The following is a 21,001-nucleotide window of genomic DNA, read 5'->3' on the forward strand; positions in this document are numbered from 1 at the left end:
TCAAAGTGTCTTTATCAGATTTCTGGAGTAAAACACTTTCAAAATTGCCAGTTGGGCAAAATAGTAGTGACTTTTGGTGTTTTCACGCAAGCTACGACCAGATGATCCACAGTTGGTGAGCATGGGTGCGCAAGGCATGGTGAAGTCTGCCTGACATATTCTTCAAAAGTTATGGCATACTTTTTTCCAGAAATGTACTAATACATCTGGCAAGGTGTACACTAAGGATAAGATGCACCTAATTCATAAAGCAGCGGGCACCTATTAATGAATTAGGCACATTCTTTTCCTGCATACCCATAATTAAGAATGGCATATGAAATGTCAGACTTAATTACTCAGGCCCTGTGTCATACTAGAAGGTCTATGGGCGAAGAATTGGTTCTCCTTGACAATAATAATAAATAATCTTTATTTTTATATAGCGCTAACATATTCCGCAGCGCTTTACAGTTAGCACACATTATCATCACTGTCCCCGATTGGGCTCACAATCTAGAAAAAACAGTTAACTATGGAGCCTTATGGACAATGCGCCATGGGAGGGAACTAATTTGTACACTAGAAGAGGGTGACAAGTCACAACATTTTCCTGTCTGTATAGGTCATAGAGGTAGTAAGGTAACCCAATAAATGATATACATAGATAAAATATAGTCAGTTTTACTTCTGTTCTTGTAAAACTAACATCTATCTGGATAATTGCAAGAGTGAGTTTAGTCTAGGTCCTGCTGTGTTTCTATTATAAAAGTATTGCTTTCCTTTGGAACGACAACAACAGTAGAGGTGAGTGCTTTGCCTCTGCCTGTGCAGGAGCACTGATCAAGCCGCATGAGATCTCATTTCAGGCATAATGTGCATCGGAGGACAAAATTAGATTGAGAAGTAAATGGAGCCTAAAATCTCCAAAGCTTTATCCATCAAGAAATAGCCGCCCTGCAAAGTTTAAATTTCACTTCCCCTTGTCACAGAACTGTACCCTGGATGCTGTCATTTTAAGAACTGATCAAACAATTTCTTTAAGACCAAATTCCATGGGAGATAATTCAATCTAACGTGAACTCTAATAAAATGTAATTTTTCTGTTTAACGCTTGTATATATTCTTTTGTATTTCTGAAAAAGTTGTGCCATGAATCTATTACTGTTTTACACTCCCACTTCCATCTTGAATATCAGATTTAAATGTTTTAAACATGTAATCAGGTAAATTTTAGCTTTTCTTTAAAGGACATAGAGATATTTAGGGACTATTTTTATTTTTAATATATGTATTTTGAGATACAAAACTCATTTGTGTTTCAAAAATGTTGCTCCGTTTCCAAGCTATAGCCTCTGAGTTGCACTGTCTATTGATGGCTGCATGATGAATCTTTTTCTGAGCTCCTCTCAGCTGAATTTTGTGATCACACGTCAGCTGAGAGGAGCACAGAAAAAGATGTAAGGGTTACATATGCCCCATCAGAACAAGCAGATTATTCTCTCTGTCTTTCGGATTCTCCTCCCCTGTTACTTCATCTTTTCAGCCCATCAGCCCCTTGGCTTCCAATAGGACCTCATGGGCAGGCAGCATTTCTACGTCTATTGAGACCTGTGTCCTATCCTCATGCTGTAGGTATAGCAGTCCACACCACTTCTAAACAAGACGCTGCCCATTACTGGCAAAAGTGAGTTCTTCTCCTGCTTATCTCTACAAGCTGGGAAGACATGGATCATTGCATAGCCTGCTTACCAGCCATGTTCCCTCCACCAAGGATGCAATGAAGTGGGGTGTGAACTGTCCAAAAATAAAAAAACACAAAGTTGCTGGGATAGGAGGATGGACAATATAACAATGCAATAAGTTTCTATCTCAGCACAGAAAGATTTTTGTAATTAATAACATTAATAACATATACATATATTTGTGTGTTCAAACATCCTAATCAGACTGATGGGTGCCATCATTATTGCATTGGTGGGGGTCCCAACTCTCGGCACCCCCACTGATCAGCTGTTTCAATGTCTTGTGGCACTAATGCAATCTTTTCATCGTTTACATTTCATTATCTACATGTACACCTTTGATAGTCTATCATTAAGATCCCCCCAAAATCCTCTCTTTAACTGCCCTATCCAACATTGCTCATCAAGAGAATGCCAAGAGTGTGCAAAGCAGTCATCAAAGCAAAAGGTGGCTACTTTGAAGAACCTACAATATAAGACATAATTTCAGTGTTTTCACACTTTTTTGTTAAGTATATAATTCCACATGTGTTAATTCATAGTTTTGATGCCTTCAGTGTGAATGTACAATTTTCATACATATACAGAAAAATCTTTAAATGAGAAGCTGTGTCCAAACTTTTGGTCTGTGCTGTATAATGAAAAGACATTTGTACTGAAACTTTCTCTTGGTTTAATCTCTGTTTTAGATAAAAAAAATAAATTCATACATTTATATCAAAATTTAGAATGTTTACCTGCCCTAATCTGCTTTTAGAGACTGCTCCTCCGTCAACTCAATAAGAACTATCTTGCTACAATATTATTAGACAAGACATATTGCTCCAAAATATTGAAAGCTATCACATGTATGCAATGTACAGTATATGCTGTGTGAAGATAGTGTGCTTGTTTGGCATGGAAGCAAATTTGATGATAATAATAATTTTTTATTTATATAGCGCCAACATATTCCACAGCACTTTACAATTAAGCGGGGACATGTACAAACAATAAATTTGGTTCGAGTTAAGACAATTTAAACAGTGACATTAGGGGTGAGGTCCCTGCTCGCAAGCTTACAATCTACAAGGAAATGGGGGGACACAATAGGTGAAAAGTGCTTGTTATTTCAGGTCTGGCAATTATAATAAATAGGGATTTTCATATGAAGCTGCATGATCCGGTCATCAGCCCGTGTGTTTAAGTGCAATAGTCAAGTATCAAGTGCAGTTATCATGTGCATGGAGGGTGTGGAGACAGATGAATAGTAGGGTGCAGATTCAGAATAATATTTGGAAGGAGGGAACAGGGCAAAGTTAGTTTACTGAGTAGTTGATGTGGTAGGCTTGTTTGAAGAGATGGGTTTTCAATGATACAATGATACATTAGTATAAAATTGTAGCCGTTTAAATGTAACACTATTTATTAGCCATCACCCTGAATCGTTATGTTTGAGAAAGTTCTTGAGTTTTCCTAAAGTAAATGGTATCATCTCTAACAAGGAACAGAAGACTAAGATCTACTTACAGGTTCATTGTCATAAAAAGAAAAGGTAGCTATTGTCTCGTCATGTGCGCCCCGCAGATGTTATTCACTGCACACTCGCTGATTGTAATCTAACAACACAGGCATTTCAATTTTATATGACGTGCTTGGCTTATTTTACTGCATATTGGAAAGAAAAAGGTTCAGGAATAAGAAATGAAGCGAATGAAAACACCTTCCATTGTGTTTCAACTTCCCTATACATGATTAGTACATTGTTTTTTTGTTTTTTACAAAGCAAAGCAACAGAGAAAAAAAATCTGCCATAGTTGAGAGCAACACCTGGGGAGAGAATATTATTGTGGTTCTCCTAATCTGAATTTTATGGCTTGTATAACAGATTAAGGCACTTGCGGCTTTTTAAGCAAGAGTCACAGTGGACATCCTGAGTCTCACAATTTTTACTGCAAATTCTCTCCTCTGGTTGACACATTCTCCTGGCTGCTAATTTCATGCAGTCACTTAAACATGATGGATAATTGTGTTCTGCTTATCAATGTTTAATTTAAGGCCTGTTCTGCCTGACCCATATGCCCTCTGTGAATGCCATGCCTCATTATTAATTTCATGCCCACACCTGTGGCATTACCTAGCTCATGGAACGGGCATGATAGCCCTCCAATTTAACGTGGTAGAGACTAATTAAGATAACAAAATTGATACAAATGGGCTTTGTACCATCTATGCCATGCATTAAAATAATTGGGAGAATAGTAGGATCTCTTTGAATAAGCTGTATTAATTTCCTTTCTTATACATTTACAGAGTATAGCTGGAAACCCAGCAGTATGTACATCTCAGGCTGCCAAGAATCATTTGTAAAACTGTTCATGGGTATTCGCTGCCACGGCAATTATAGTCAGGGCACACAAACATCATTTTTGGCAATGTAGGACTTCTTCAGAGAAAACAAATATCTACCACCCAACTTATTATGATAGAAAAGGACTATTTTTTGTCATATTTTTTGAAGAAAGTCTCCAACATTAGATCGAAAGTGGAGAGCTTACAAAAATAAAACTGATAAAATATTTTCAATTATCTGGCCAATTTTTGGATATACTGTATAATATTTGCAATGTTCTACAATTTTTTTTCTTTAAAAATTACAATATTTTAAAGCACTGATTATAGTTTTCTGAAATGAAAAACACTCAAAGTAAAACTGTAAACTGAATTTTTACTTTTGTGAAATATTTTTATAGATTTTAATGCAAAAGTATTTGAAATACAAATAATGGGCTTCACATTGATAGAAAAACTGTATTTTTTGTCCCCAACAACCAATTTAAACTCAGCTTTCATTTCCTAAACAGCTCTGATAAAACATAACCAGCCAAACTGTTTTGTTAAGTCTGGCCCAACATGTTTTTTCTACTTTGCATTATCCCATTTTGTTAGAAGGGTCTACCAATACTAAAATGATCACAGAATGTCCAAACGCTAAGATTCCCAGCAACCAGCTGTAGGGAAACGCAGCAGAAAGTGTTCAATTTCCCTGCAGCACCTCCACAGGAGAAATGAAGCATTACAATGTGACAATTATAGTCTGTTGTTTGCATCTATCTTCCAGAGCAATTGCCTATCTCTTAATTAAGAATTTTCTAACAGGGTCTTTCAAAATACATTTTTCAAAATCAGTCACTTCCTTGAAATAAAAGGTACAAATTGTATGAAAATACAGCTAGTAACACAAATGACTGTTTCCTTGAAACATAATGCAGTAAAAATACTCAAGGAAATGGCTTATTTCAAATAATAAGTAAGAAAACCTTATGGTTGTCTTTCCTTTGCTTGTCTCATGCTTGTCTTTGGCCTTGTAGAAAATAATAAACAGATTAGTTACCGTATATATATTTTTTAACTTCCACCATACTGTATTTTCTATTTCCAATGGCATCATAAAAAAATGGAAGCCTCTTTGTCAGTAAGTTGCATACTATGTTTCCAAGTATCGTTTTTTGAAATATGCTATGTTGTACAAATATTGTAGACACAAAGAAAGTAATGTGTTTTCCTACCAAAAATATCAAGAGATCTTGATATTCACACTGTGCGCTGATGACAAATGTATTGGCAGGGCTCACAGCTCTGAGGGAGATCTAAAAGCATGCCTGGCATTTGTGAGATTTCACATTGTGATTTGTTGTGCTTGATTCTCTAGGTCGTGATTTGGCGAGCACAACCCTCCCTGGGTATCCTCCGCACGTCCCCCCTGCCGGACAGGGCAGCTACTCTGCTCCAACGCTGACAGGAATGGTGCCTGGTGAGTTTGCAATAACAAATGTAGCAAAATGTGTCGTATTGAGAAGTCTGATTCTGAATAAAGCAAAAACAAATTAAATGCATACGGTTCATTTGTTATTACTCAAAATGCTGCTGCATGTCAACATTTATTTGTGTCCTTCAATTATATCCATGCTGCGGGACTGAAAGTGATCGTTATACGAAGAACCAGGTGTTTTTGACTAGGTATATAGTGGCAAGAAAATGCGCTACTAAACATGAACTCTACCTGGCTGAGATCATACTGCCAGTATCTGATACATGCTGCCTGTGCCACCAGTTTATAAATATTAAGTGAGACTCCAGGAGCTTCAACTAATGGCTTTGTCTGTGGATTTTACAGGTGAAGTTAAAGGGGACAGGGGTTATCATGGCATATGTGTTTGATGACCTATCTACAAGCTTAATTCAAAGTTTAATGGCCGCTGCCAATCATTTTGGACTACTGCAGCACAGTTCCTGCTCTTTTTAATGGAAGCTGGAAATGCAGTAGCCACATTGGCCTCTACACTTTGCATGGAGATTCTCACAGCAGTTCAGTTCAAACTGTGTACAGCTGACTTGCGCTAAAAAAAACAGCTAATCAGTAGGGGCACTGGGTATTGAACCCCACTTATCTGCTACTGGAAACCTATTCTATCGATAGGTAATCAAATATCTATACCCAGGCAACCCCTATAATAACATTGATTATGCTAAGACAGTAATACCTGGCAAAGAAAGGGATATTTTATGCAGCAAGTAGGGTTGAGCGAAACGGGTCGTTCATTTTCAAAAGTCGCCGACTTTTGGCAAAGTCGGGTTTCATGAAACCCGATCCGACCCCTGTGCGGGGTCGGCCATGCGGTACGCGACTTTCGCGCCAAAGTCGCGTTTCAATGACGCGAAAAGCGCCATTTCTCAGCCAATGAAGGTAAACGCAGAGTGTGGGCAGCGTGATGACATAGGTCCTGGTCCCCACCATCTTAGAGAAGGGCATTGCAGTGATTGGCTTGCTGTCTGCGGCGTCACAGGGGCTATAAAGGGGAGTTCCCGCCGACCGCCATGTTACTGCTGCTGATCTGAGCTTAGGGAGAGGTTGCTGCCGCTTCGTCAGAAGCAGGGATAGCGTTAGGCAGGGTCCATTAACCACCAAACCGCTTGTGCTGTAGCGATTTCCACTGCCCAACACCACCTTCGGTGTGCAGGGACAGTGGAAGCTACATTTTTTTTTTTTCCCCCTCAGCGCTGTAGCTCATTGGGCTGCCCTAGAAGGCTCCCTGATAGCTGCATTGCTGTGTGTACGCCGCTGTGCAAACCAACTTCTTTTTTCAAAGCACAAATCCTCTTGTTCCTTCCTTTCTGCACAGCTATCTTTTTGGTTTGTCCACACTTTTTATTTAATTTGTGCATCAGTCCACTCCTTATTGCTGCCTGCCATACCTGGCTGAGATTACTGCAGGGAGATAGTAATTGAAGGACACTCCCTGTTTTTTTTTTTTTTTTTGTGGGAGATTAAGATTGACATTTCTGCTAGAGTGCCATCCCTGTCTGTGTCATCTCTCACTCAGTGGGCCATAGAAAGCCTATTTATTTTTTTGCTTGATTTGGGTTATAAAATCTACCTGAAAAAATCACTACATCAATCAGTGGGAGAAAAATATTGGCCTCAGGGCTTGTGTGCCACTCTTGACTCCTGTGTGCATCATCACTCACTCAGTGGGCCATAGAAAGCCTATTTATTTTTTTGCTTGATTTTGGTTCTAAAATCTACCTGAAAAAATCACTACATCAATCAGTGGGAGAAAAATATTGGCCTCAGGGCTTGTGTGCCACTCCTGACTCCTGTGTGCATCATCACTCACTCAGTGGGCCATAGAAAGTCCATTTTTTTTTTTTTTTGCTTTATTTGGGTTCTAAATTCTACCTGAAAAAATCAATAAATCAATCAGTGGGAGATTAATATTGGCCTTTGGGCTTGTGTGCCAGTCCTAAGCGTGCCATCTCTTTCTCTCAGATAGTGGGCCATAGAAAGCCTATTTATTTATTTTTTTTTTATTGGGTTTATAAATTTTCCCTGGAAAAAAAAAAAAAGTGGGAGATTAATATTGGCCTCTGGGCTTGTGTGCCAGTCCTGAGCGTGCCATCTCTCTCACAAATAGTGGGCCATAGAAAGCCTATTTATTTATTTTTTTTTGGTTTTATAAATTCTCCCTTAAAAAAAAAAGGGAGATTAATATTGGCCTTTGGGCTTGTGTGCCAGTCCTAAGCGTGCCATCTCTCTCTGTCTCTCAGATAGTGGGCCATAGAAAGCCTATTTATTATTTTTTTTATTGGGTTTATAAATTTTCCCTGGAACAAAAAAAAAAAAGTGGGAGATAAATATTGGCCTCTGGGCTTGTGTGCCACTCCTGACTCCTGTGTGCGTCATCTCTCACTCAGTGGGCCATAGAAAGCCTTTTTTTGTTTTATTTGTTTTCTAAATTCTCCCTGAAAAAATCATTTTATTTTATTTGGTTTCTAAATTCTTCCTGAAAAAATCATTTTATTCTATTTTTTTTTTCCTAAAGTCTCCCTGAAAAAAAAAAAAAAAAAACAAATCAGTGGGAGATTAATATTGCCCTTTCTGCTTGTGTGCCAGTCTTGACTCCTGGGTGTGCCATCTCTCTCTCTCTCTCCAATTGTGGGCCATAGAAAGCCTATTATTTTTTTTAGCTTGATTTGGGTTCCAAAATCTACCTGAAAAAATCACTACATCAATCAGTGGGAGATAAATATTGGCCTCTGGGCTTGTGTGCCACTCCTGACTCCTGTGTGCGTCATCTCTCACTCAGTGGGCCATAGAAAGCCTTTTTTTGTTTTATTTGTTTTCTAAATTCTCCCTGAAAAAATCATTTTATTTTATTTGGTTTCTAAATTCTTCCTGAAAAAATCATTTTATTCTATTTTTTTTTTCCTAAAGTCTCCCTGAAAAAAACAAACAAAAACAAATCAGTGGGAGATTAATATTGCCCTTTCTGCTTGTGTGCCAGTCTTGACTCCTGGGTGTGCCATCTCTCTCTCTCTCTCCAATTGTGGGCCATAGAAAGCCTATTATTTTTTTAGCTTGATTTGGGTTCCAAAATCTACCTGAAAAAATCACTACATCAATCAGTGGGAGATAAATATTGGCCTCTGGGCTTGTGTGCCACTCCTGACTCCTGTGTGCGTCATCTCTCACTCAGTGGGCCATAGAAAGCCTTTTTTTGTTTTATTTGTTTTCTAAATTCTCCCTGAAAAAATCATTTTATTTTATTTGGTTTCTAAATTCTTCCTGAAAAAATCATTTTATTCTATTTTTTTTTTCCTAAAGTCTCCCTGAAAAAAAAAAAAAAAAACAAATCAGTGGGAGATTAATATTGCCCTTTCTGCTTGTGTGCCAGTCTTGACTCCTGGGTGTGCCATCTCTCTCTCTCTCTCCAATTGTGGGCCATAGAAAGCCTATTATTTTTTTTAGCTTGATTTGGGTTCCAAAATCTACCTGAAAAAATCACTACATCAATCAGTGGGAGATAAATATTGGCCTCTGGGCTTGTGTGCCACTCCTGACTCCTGTGTGCGTCATCTCTCACTCAGTGGGCCATAGAAAGCCTTTTTTTGTTTTATTTGTTTTCTAAATTCTCCCTGAAAAAATCATTTTATTTTATTTGGTTTCTAAATTCTTCCTGAAAAAATCATTTTATTCTATTTTTTTTTTCCTAAAGTCTCCCTGAAAAAAACAAAAAAAAACAAATCAGTGGGAGATTAATATTGCCCTTTCTGCTTGTGTGCCAGTCTTGACTCCTGGGTGTGCCATCTCTCTCTCTCTCTCCAATTGTGGGCCATAGAAAGCCTATTATTTTTTTAGCTTGATTTGGGTTCCAAAATCTACCTGAAAAAATCACTACATCAATCAGTGGGAGATAAATATTGGCCTCTGGGCTTGTGTGCCACTCCTGACTCCTGTGTGCGTCATCTCTCACTCAGTGGGCCATAGAAAGCCTTTTTTTGTTTTATTTGTTTTCTAAATTCTCCCTGAAAAAATCATTTTATTTTATTTGGTTTCTAAATTCTTCCTGAAAAAATCATTTTATTCTATTTTTTTTTCCTAAAGTCTCCCTGAAAAAAAAAAAAAAAAAAAAATAAGTGGGAGATTAATATTGCCCTTTCTGCTTGTGTGCCAGTCTTGGCTCCTGGGTGTGCCATCTCTCTCTCTCTCTCTCTCCAATTGTGGGCCATAGAAAGCCTATTATTTTTTTTAGCTTGATTTGGGTTCCAAAATGTACCTGAAAAAATCACTACATCAATCAGTGGGAGATAAATATTGGCATCTGGGCTTGTGTGCCACTCCTGACTCCTGTGTGCGTCATCTCTCACTCAGTGGGCCATAGAAAGCCTTTTTTTGTTTTATTTGTTTTCTAAATTCTCCCTGAAAAAATCATTTTATTTTATTTGGTTTCTAAATTCTTCCTGAAAAAATCATTTTATTCTATTTTTTTTTTCCTAAAGTCTCCCTGAAAAAACAAAAAAAAAACAAATCAGTGGGAGATTAATATTGCCCTTTCTGCTTGTGTGCCAGTCTTGACTCCTGGGTGTGCCATCTCTCTCTCTCTCTCCAATTATGGGCCATAGAAAGCCTATTATTTTTTTAGCTTGATTTGGGTTCCAAAATCTACCTGAAAAAATCACTACATTAATCAGTGGGAGATAAATATTGGCCTCTGGGCTTGTGTGCCACTCCTGACTCCTGTGTGCGTCATCTCTCACTCAGTGGGCCATAGAAAGCCTTTTTTTGTTTTATTTGTTTTCTAAATTCTCCCTGAAAAAATCATTTTATTTTATTTGGTTTCTAAATTCTTCCTGAAAAAAACATTTTATTCTTTTTTTTTTTCCTAAAGTCTCCCTGAAAAAAAACAAAAAAAAAACAAATCAGTGGGAGATTAATATTGCCCTTTCTGCTTGTGTGCCAGTCTTGACTCCTGGGTGTGCCATCTCTCTCTCTCTCTCCAATTGTGGGCCATAGAAAGCCTATTATTTTTTTTAGCTTGATTTGGGTTCCAAAATCTACCTGAAAAAATCACTACATCAATCAGTGGGAGATAAATATTGGCCTCTTGGCTTGTGTGCCACTCCTGACTCCTGTGTGCGTCATCTCTCACTCAGTGGGCCATAGAAAGCCTTTTTTTGTTTTATTTGTTTTCTAAATTCTCCCTGAAAAAATCATTTTATTTTCTTTGGTTTCTAAATTCTTCCTGAAAAAAATCATTTTATTCTATTTTTTTTTTTTCCTAAAGTCTCCCTGAAAAAAAAAAAAAAAATCAAATCAGTGGGAGATTAATATTTACATTTGTGCTTCAGTGACAGTCCTGCATGTGTGGGGCATCTCTCTCATTTGTTGCCACCAACAACAGAGTGTGTAACATTGTGCCTGATTTTCGTTGTGGTCTCACTCACCTGTAAAGGGGTAGCTAAATCATACTGAAGTTATAGCTCACCGTGTAATTTGTGTGACAGCAACAAATACCGTTAGTTTGTTTACGTTTTTAAAACAATGAGGAAGTATGGTGGAAGAGGTCGTGGCCGGGGGCGTTCATTGTCAGCTGGTAATGAGGGTAGTGGTAGTGGTGGAGCATCAGCTGGTCGTGGGAAAAAAAATATTGCACCTAAGTCTGGAGCTGTGGAGCCAGGTTCGTCGTCTGGCTACACAAGGCCTCGAACGCTCCCTTTTCTGGGAGTAGGAAAACCGCTTTTAAAGCCGGAGCAGCAAGAGCAAGTTTTGGCTTATCTTGCTGACTCAGCCTCTAGCTCTTTTGCCTCCTCTCGTGAAACTGGTAAATGTCAAAGCAGCGCGTCGTTAGTGGATGTTCACGGTCAGGGACAAGTCGCTTCCTTGTCCTCTTCAGCAAAAACAACAACAAGAGAGAAGAATGCAGCAGGCGACACAACGGGTTACTCCATGGAGCTCTTTACACATACCGTCCCTGGCTTAGAAAGTGAAGCAGTTAACAGTCCATGCCCATTACAAGTTGAATCTGACATGGAGTGCACTGATGCACAGCCACAGCCAGACTACTATGCTGGTCCTTTGACTCAGACCACAACATTGCCCTCGCAGGGTGCTGATCAAGAATCAGACCCTGATGAGACTATGTTGCCCCATCACGAACGCTATACCACCGACCGACACGGTGACACAGACGAAGTTGCACACGAGCTACAAGAAGAGGTAATAGATGACCCAGTTCTTGACCCCGATTGGCAGCCATTGGGGGAACAGGGTGCAGGCGGCAGCAGTTCTGAAGCGGAGGAGGAGGGGCCGCAGCAGGCATCAACATCGCAACAGGTTCCATCTGCCGGGCCCGTATCTTGCCCAAAACGCGTGGCAAAGCTAAAACCTGTTGGAGGACAGCGTGGCCATCCGGTTAAAGCTCAGTCTGCAATGCCTGAAAAGGTATCCGATGCTAGAAAGAGTGCAGTCTGGCATTTTTTTAAACAACATCCAATTGATCAGCGCAAAGTCATCTGTCAAAAATGTTCAACTACCTTAAGCAGAGGACAGAATCTGAAAAGTCTCAATACAAGTTGCATGCATAGACATTTAACCACCATGCATTTGCAAGCCTGGACTAACTACCAAACGTCCCTTAAGGTTGTAGCACCCTCGGCCAATGAAGCTAGTCAGCAACGCAACATCCCTTCCGGCAGTGTAGGGCCACCATTTTCCGCACCACCTGCAGTATCTGTGCAGGTTTCTTTGCCAGGCCAAAGCCGTCAGGGTCAGGGAATCACCAGTTTCGTAGTAGGAAACACTGCATCTAGGGCACCGGTGGCAACAATACCATCTCCCACCGTCTCTCAGTCTGCCATGTCCACCGGCACCCCCGCTAGTTCCACGATCTCCAGCTCTCCAGTCCAGCTCACCCTACATGAGACTATGGTTAGAAAAAGAAAGTACTTAGCCTCGCATCCGCGTACACAGGGTTTGAACGCACACATAGCTAGACTAATCTCGTTAGAGATGATGCCCTACCGGTTAGTTGAAAGCAAAGCTCTCAAAGCCCTGATGGACTACGCTGTACCACGCTACGAGCTACCCAGTCGACACTTTTTTTCCAGAAAAGCCATCCCAGCCCTCCACCAGCATGTTAAAGAGCGCATCGTCCATGCACTCAGGCAATCTGTGAGCACAAAGGTGCACCTGACAACAGATGCATGGACCAGTAGGCATGGCCAGGGACGTTACGTGTCCATCACGGCACACTGGGTAAATGTGGTGGATGCAGGGTCCACAGGGGACAGCAAGTTTGGGACAGTTCTGCCTAGCCCACGGTCTAGGAAACAATTGTCTGTAGCCGTTCGCACCCCCTCCTCCTCCTCTTCGTCCTCCTGCAGAAGCGAGAGCTCGTCCACAGACCGCAGTCGCACAACCACTCCATCCGCAGCTGCCACTGTTGCACACCAGGTCTCCCATTATGGGGCAGCTACTGGCAAACGTCAGCAGGCTGTATTGGCTATGAAGTGTTTGGGCGACAACAGACACACCGCGGAAGTTCTGTCCGAGTTCTTGCAGAAAGAAACGCAGTCGTGGCTGGGCACTGTAGATATTGAGGCAGGCAAGGTAGTGAGTGATAACGGAAGGAATTTCATGGCTGCCATCTCCCTTTCCCAACTGAAACACATTCCTTGCCTGGCTCACACCTTAAACCTGGTGGTGCAGTGCTTCCTGAAAAGTTATCCGGGGTTATCCGACCTGCTCCTCAAAGTGCGTGGACTTTGCTCACATATCCGCCGTTCGCCCGTACACTCCAGCCGTATGCAGACCTATCAGCGTTCTTTGAACCTTCCCCAGCATCGCCTAATCATAGACGTTGCAACAAGGTGGAACTCAACACTGCACATGCTTCAGAGACTGTGTGAACAGAGGCGGGCTGTTATGTTTTTGTGGGAGGATACACATACACGGGCAGGCAGTAGGATGGCAGACATGGAGTTGTCAGGTGTGCAGTGGTCGAAGATTCAAGACATGTGTCAAGTCCTTCAGTGTTTTGAGGAATGCACACGGCTGGTTAGTGCAGACAACGCCATAATAAGCATGAGCATCCCCCTAATGCGTCTGCTGATGCAAAGTTTGACGCACATAAAGGATCAGGCGTCTGCAGCTGAGGAAGAGGAAAGCCTTGATGACAGTCAGCCATTGTCTGGCCAGGGCAGTGTACAGGACGAGGTAGCGGGCGAAGAGGAGGAGGAGGACGAGGAGGATGATGGGGATGATTATATTTTTAATGAGGAAGCTTTTCCGGGGCCACAGGAAATTGGTGGCGCGGCAAGGCCGGGTTCTGGTTTTTTGAGGGACACAAGTGACGTGGATTTGCCTGAAACTGCCCCTCAACCAAGCACAACCGCAGATTTGAGAACTGGAACTTTGGCCTACATGGCGGATTATGCCTTACGTATCCTCAAAAGGGACAAACGCATAACTAAAATGATGAATGATGACGATTACTGGTTGGCCTGCCTCCTTGATCCTCGCTATAAAGGCAAATTGCAAAATATAATGCCACATGAGAACTTGGAACTAATATTAGCAACCAAACAATCAACTCTTGTTGACCGTTTGCTTCTGGCATTCCCTGCACACAGCGCCCGTGATCGTTCTCACACGAGCTGCAGGGGCCAGCAGACCAGAGGAGTTAGAGGGGCAGAAATCAGAAGTTGGCCAGAGGGGTTTTCTGACCAGGTTGTGGAGTGATTTTGCTATGACCGCAGACAGGACAGGTACTGCAGCATCAATTCAAAGTGACAGGAGACAACATTTGTCCAGTATGGTTACAAACTATTTTTCATCCCTTATCGATGTTCTCCCTCAACCGTCATTCCCATTTGATTACTGGGCATCAAAATTAGACACCTGGTCAGAATTGGCAGAATATGCATTGCAGGAGCTTGCTTGCCCGGCAGCTAGTGTCCTATCAGAAAGAGTATTCAGTGCTGCAGGTTCAATACTAACAGAAAAAAGGACTCGTCTGGCTACCCAAAATGTAGATGATCTAACCTTCATTAAAATGAACCACAACTGGATTTCGAAATCTTTTGCCCCACCTTGCCCGGCTGACACCTAGCTTTCCTATGAAAAGGTCTTGCCTGTGGACTATTCTGAATGCCTTTTCCAATCTCGTAATTTTCTGCACCTGATTGTCCAGCATACGACATGTTTACACCTCACTAAATGGCCAAACTCCCCACACGGGGCCGTGGTATCGACACTTGGCGACAGCACCCGTGAGAGTGCAGTTTGTCTGAAGAGGTGGGTGAGCCCGCTTTTGGTCGACGGCACTGCCACTGGGTCCCTCCTAGTACAATAAAGTGTCTCTGGCGGTGGTGGTGCGCACCCAACGTCAGACACACCGTTGTAATATGAGGGGCCCTGGGCCTGTACCGCCGGCCACAAGACAGTTTCCCCCCACCCCAGCTCAAACAGTGCTCTACCACTTGCAAAATTATCTCACAGCTCCACCAATGTTTAGTCTATGCGCTGACATCCTTCAATGCCTGCCACTGACAATACCATTGTATTGACATTTTTGTTATGTTAGGCCTTCGATGCCTGTCTGTGGTCACTCCTTCCACTAGGCCTCCACTGACCACACCACTGCTGCCCGTGTACCCCTGTAACCAATTTAAAATTGCCTACAGCCATGTGTTATTATTTTAGGCCTTCGATGCCTGTCTGCGGTGACTCCTTCCACTAGGCCTCCACTGACCACACCACTGCTGCCCGTGTACCCCTGGAACCAATTTAAAATTGCCTACAGCCATGTGTTATTATTTTAGGCCTTCGATGCCTGTCTGCGGTCACTCCTTCCACTAGGCCTCCACTGACCACACCACTGCTGCCCGTGTACCCCTGGAACCAATTTAAAATTGCCTACAGCCATGTGTTATTATTTTAGGCCTTCGATGCCTGTCTGCGGTCACTCCTTCCACTAGGCATCCACTGACCACACCACTGCTGCCCGTGTACCCCTGTAACCAATTTAAAATTGCCTACAGCCATGTGTTATTATTTTAGGCCTTCGATGCCTGTCTGTGGTCACTCCTTCCACTAGGCCTCCACTGACCACACCACTGCTGCCCGTGTACCCCTGGAACCAATTTAAAATTGCCTACAGCCATGTGTTATTATTTTAGGCCTTCGATGCCTGTCTGCGGTCACTCCTTCCACTAGGCCTCCACTGACCACACCACTGCTGCCCGTGTACCCCTGGAACCAATTTAAAATTGCCTACAGCCATGTGTTATTATTTTAGGCCTTCGATGCCTGTCTGCGGTCACTCCTTCCACTAGGCCTCCACTGACCACACCACTGCTGCCCGTGTACCCCTGTAACCAATTTAAAATTGCCTACAGCCATGTGTTATTATTTTAGGCCTTCGATGTCTGTCTGTGGTCACTCCTTCCACTAGGCCTCCACTGACCACACCACTGCTGCCCGTGTACCCCTGGAACCAATTTAAAATTGCCTACAGCCATGTGTTATTATTTTAGGCCTTCGATGCCTGTCTGCGGTCACTCCTTCCACTAGGCCTCCACTGACCACACCACTGCTGCCCGTGTACCCCTGTAACCAATTTAAAATTGCCTACAGCCATGTGTTATTATTTTAGGCCTTCGATGCCTGTCTGCGGTCACTCCTTCCACTAGGCCTCCACTGACCACACCACTGCTGCCCGTGTACCCCTGGAACCAACATCAGAAAATATAAAAATAAGTATTTTGCTTATAAAAAAGAAAATACTGGAGAGATATCAAATGCAGACATTTTAACATTAAAAACAAACACACACAACAAAAATCTGGTACAGTACTAAAAATGGCCACCAGCTACAATAACTTTCTCCTGCAAGTAGTTAACTGAAAGGTTTTTTCAATTTTAAACACAGATATGGCATCCACCGAGTGTTGTCCTGTCGCGTCTTCTTTATATTATTGCCAAGAAGATGCAAAACAATGAAAATAATAAAATCATTATTTACCAAAAAAATAGAGTAAGTCAAAACCACATTGCAAATAAACATTCATTACAAATAAAGAAGCAGGGCGCGTCCGAGGGTGAGTATATACCTAATAAGAATATAATCACCCTCGGACGCGCCCTGCTTCTTTCCGACAGCCTTCCTTCCTAAGAATCAGCCCTTCCGTGGTGTAGAGAGAGGGTTTGTTACACTCCAAGGTGTTCCCCAGGTTGCCTTTCCTGAGCTTCGATCTTCCGGCTCTCGTTTAGTAGTTGTTGGAAACTACGCTGCATTGGGCCTACAAATTGGGTATGGGGTGTAGAGAGATGGTGTGTTCCACTCCAAGGTGTTCCCCAGGTTGCCTTTCCTGAGCTTCGATCTTCCGGCTCTCGTTTAGTAGTTGTTGGAAACTACGCTGCATTAGGCCTACAAATTGGGTATGGGGTGTAGAGAGATGGTGTGTTACACTCCAAGGTGTTCCCCAGGTTTCCTCTCCATTGCTTCGATCTTCCGGCTCTCGTTTAGTAGTTGTTGGAAACTACGCTGCATTAGGCCTACAAATTGGGTATGGGGTGTAGAGAGATGGTGTGTTCCACTGTAGAGAGATGGTGTGTTCCACTCCAAGGTGTTCCCCAGGTTTCCTCTCCATTGCTTCGATCTTCCGGCTCTCGTTTAGTAGTTGTTGGAAACTACGCTGCATTAGGCCTACAAATTGGGTATGGGGTGTAGAGAGATGGTGTGTTACACTCCAAGGTGTTCCCCAGGTTTCCTCTCCATTGATTCGATCTTCCGGCTCTCGTTTAGTAGTTGTTGGAAACTACGCTGCATTAGGCCTACAAATTGGGTATGGGGTGTAGAGAGATGGTGTGTTACACTCCAAGGTGTTCCCCAGGTTTCCTCTCCATTGCTTCGATCTTCCGGCTCTCGTTTAGTAGTTGTTGGAAACTACGCTGCATTAGGCCTACAAATTGGGTATGGGGTGTAGAGAGATGGTGTGTTCCACTGTAGAGAGATGGTGTGTTCCACTCCAAGGTGTTCCCCAGGTTTCCTCGCCAATGCTTCGATCATCATGCTCTCGTTTAGTAGTTGTTGGAAACTACGCTGCATTAGGCCTACAAATTGGGTATGGGGTGTAGAGAGATGGTGTGTTCCACTCCAAGGTGTTCTCCAGGTTGCCTTTCCTGAACTTCTATCTTCAGGCTCTCATTAAATTGTGGTTAAACGGAACAACTGCATTTGGCGTACTAGTTGGTTTGGGGCCTACTATCGGTGTCTGCCGCTCCTTGCTGTTCTCCTGGTTTCCTGTCCTGAAATTCCGTTTTCAGGCGCTAGTTAAGTAGTTGTTAATGTTTGACTGCATTTGGCCTACTAGTTGGGTTGGGGCCTACTATCGGTGTCTGCCACTCCTTGCTGTTCTCCTCCACTGAACAAAGCTGTGCCGCCTGTTTACTACTGTTGCCAATTTTGAACTGCATTTCGACTACTTACTGATTTGGGCCTACTCTCTGTGTCAGCCTCTCATTCCAGTTGTCCTCCACTGCAATGCCCCCTGATTAGTCCTGTGTTACCAATTTTGAACTGCATTTAGCCCACTTTATTCTTTGGGCCTATATCTGTGTTTCCTCCTCATCCTGCCCATTGCCCAGCCAGTGATAGATGAGTCTGCTGGTACATTGACCCATAACGCAACATTTCCCGTGCACGCTACACTGCAAGATTGTGACCCTGCTGAAAGTCAGGTCCCCCTTCCCGCATACCATACCACCTTACACGGGGACAAACAGGAAGGTGCAGATGAAAGTGCAGGTTCCTTCATCAGGTGGGGGGAGGAATACTAGTTGGCGACGTCACTGGCACAGGGCCTCTCATGGTACGCAAAAGTGTTGCTGCCGGTGGGAGGCGCCCCTGCCGTGCAAACACACCGCTGTACTTTGAGGGGCCCTGTGCCAGTGCCAATGCCAACGAGTGGGCCCCCCCTGCTTGCTCAGGTTCACAGCACTTGCAAAGTTGAAATACTTACCTCTCCCTGCTCCACTGCCGTGACGTGGTCCAGATTTCCTGGGCCCACTAATTACTTGAACCAGCCCTACCCACCACAACTTTAGCCAAATGACCCCCAATTTCAAATGCCTTCCAATTATTATAAGGTAAATTACGCTTGACAAGCTTCATTAAGAAGAATGGATGGTTTTGACATTAAAATGGGCACTCTAGGTGTTTTCCTGGCCCCCACTCACTGCCGACTATGCTGCCCCATTGACTTGCATTGGGTTTCGTGTTTCGGTCGATCCCGACTTTACGTCATAATCGGCCGATTTCACTCGACCCGACTTTTGAGATAGTCGGGTTTCGCGAATCCCGGCTCGACTCTAAAAAGGTCAAGGTCGCTCAACTCTAGCAGCAAGTAAACAATCAGTTTTTAAATTTGGTGTTGGAAGAAAAAATGGGCACGCATAAGGAGCACATTGATTTTGACAATGGTCCAATTGAGAGTGGCTAGATTACTTGTTCAGGACATCTTATAAAGTGCAGTTCACGTGCACTATTACTGGTGTACAATGCTTAGTACTAATCAAAAGGAAAGGAGTAATAGCTGGAAAGTCAGTGACAGGGTGTTGAGTTTCTAAAGCTAATTGTTGTGCACACAAAGCGAAAGCTAGTCCATCTTGCCCCATCCCATAGAAGAGCACACATTGCTGAGTAAAGTAAATGTTGAATACATTAGAAAGTTGCCAGTGCATCCAGTTTGCTGGGTATGGGGCTGCATATCCTCATAATGTTCATGCTGACCCTGTCTACTTCCAAACCCACCTAAAATGGCCAATGGCAGCATTAGTACTGAAAAACAGGTCAATGTAAGAAGGTGGGCTTGTGTGATTCAAGCTTTGTTTCATATCATGTGGATGGTTTGATGTATACTGTATGTGTTACTTATAGAAATGGCACCCTTAAGAAAAATGCAATATAGTGAAACCAATGTGATGCTCTATGCAATGTTCTTTTGGGAGATTTTGGCATTTATGTCAATGAAATTTTGATATGTACCACCTTCCTAAATATTATCATAGACCATGTGTAATGCAGGTATCTGGATGCAGCGCACAGAGGCACGAGGGGGAAACAGTCAGGGATGATAATAGTTCTATTTACATACAGTAATTTAACACTAGAAGTCCCAGAGACGGGTCATTTGACATTTCTACCTTTGAAACCCAGAGAAGGGTCAAATGACCTAAAGGATTTTATCTATAGCTTATCTTATATCTATTCACTGTCTTTTGTTCTGTAATTAAGGCCATTACTGTTGCACCACAGGAGGTTGTTTGCTGTTTTCCATCCAGTTTACCCATGTAGTTTCAAGTTTCAAGTTAGTTCTGTTCAGTTTATTGTATTTGATAATATAAAGACTATACATATTGTATTTAGTTTAGTATTATTTGTGCAAAAAAGCGCTGAAACAATGAATCATTTTATATATATTTTAAATAGAGAATTAGAAATTTTAGAGCAAGGTACAGCTGTGAGTAATGACTAGTGTTGAGCATTCCGATACCACAAGTATCGGGTATCGGCCGATACTTGCGGTATCGGAATTCCGATACCGAGATCCGATACTTTTGTGGTATCGGGTATCGGTATCGGTTCCATAGGGATGTGTAAAATAAAGAATTAAAATAAAAAATATTGATATTCACCTCTCCGGCGGCCCCTGGACATCACGCTGGTAACCGGCAGGCTTCTTTGTTTAAAATGAGCGCCTTTAGGACCTGCGAATGACGTCGCGGCTTCTGATTGGTCTCGTGCCGCTCATGTGACCGCCACGCGACCAATCAGAAGCCGCGACGTCATTCTCATTCACTAAACTCCTAATTCTAGGAATTAAGGACCTGCGAATGACGTCGCGGCTTCTGATTGGTCGCGTGGCGGTCACAGGAGCGGCACGCGACCAATCAGAAGCCGCGACGTCATTCGCAGGTCCTAAAGGCGCTCATTTTAAACAAAGAAGCCTGCCGGTTACCAGCGTGATGTCCAGGGGCCGCCGGAGAGGTGAATATATCAATATTTTTTATTTTAATTCTTTATTTTACACATCCCTATGGATCCCAGGGCCTGAAGGAGAGTTTGCTCTCCTTCAGACTCTAAGAACCATCAGAATACCTTCCGATACTTGGTGGCCCATTGACTTGTATTGGTATCGGATATCGGTATCGGCGATATCCGATACTTTTTGGGTATCGGCCGATACTATCCGATACCGATACTTTCAAGTATCGGACGGTATCGCTCAACACTAGTAATGACCAGAAGCATTTGTGTCTAAGGCTATGTGCACACTTTGCGGATTCCACTGCGGATTTTTCCGCAGCGGAATTCCAAAATCCGCAGCGAAAACCCGTTGCGGTTTTTACTGCGGATTTATCGCGTTTTTTACTGCGGTTTCTTCTGCGGATTTTC

At 42.6% G+C, this 21,001-nt stretch overlaps 1 protein-coding gene across 2 annotated transcripts in view; it reads left to right on the forward strand.

Annotated features, from left to right (window-relative positions):
- The window catches only part of PAX5 (paired box 5), a 517,932-nt gene that overhangs the window by 417,408 nt on the left and 79,523 nt on the right, over window positions 1-21,001 (forward strand). For both annotated transcript variants that reach the window (XM_069767486.1, XM_069767494.1), the window contains one exon: window positions 5,416-5,517. In XM_069767486.1, the coding sequence (XP_069623587.1) occupies window positions 5,416-5,517 (102 nt within the window). The remainder of the gene's footprint in view (window positions 1-5,415; window positions 5,518-21,001) is intronic.

Source organism: Ranitomeya imitator, chromosome 1 (assembly GCF_032444005.1).
Source record: "Ranitomeya imitator isolate aRanImi1 chromosome 1, aRanImi1.pri, whole genome shotgun sequence".
Lineage (NCBI taxonomy): Eukaryota > Metazoa > Chordata > Amphibia > Anura > Dendrobatidae > Ranitomeya > Ranitomeya imitator.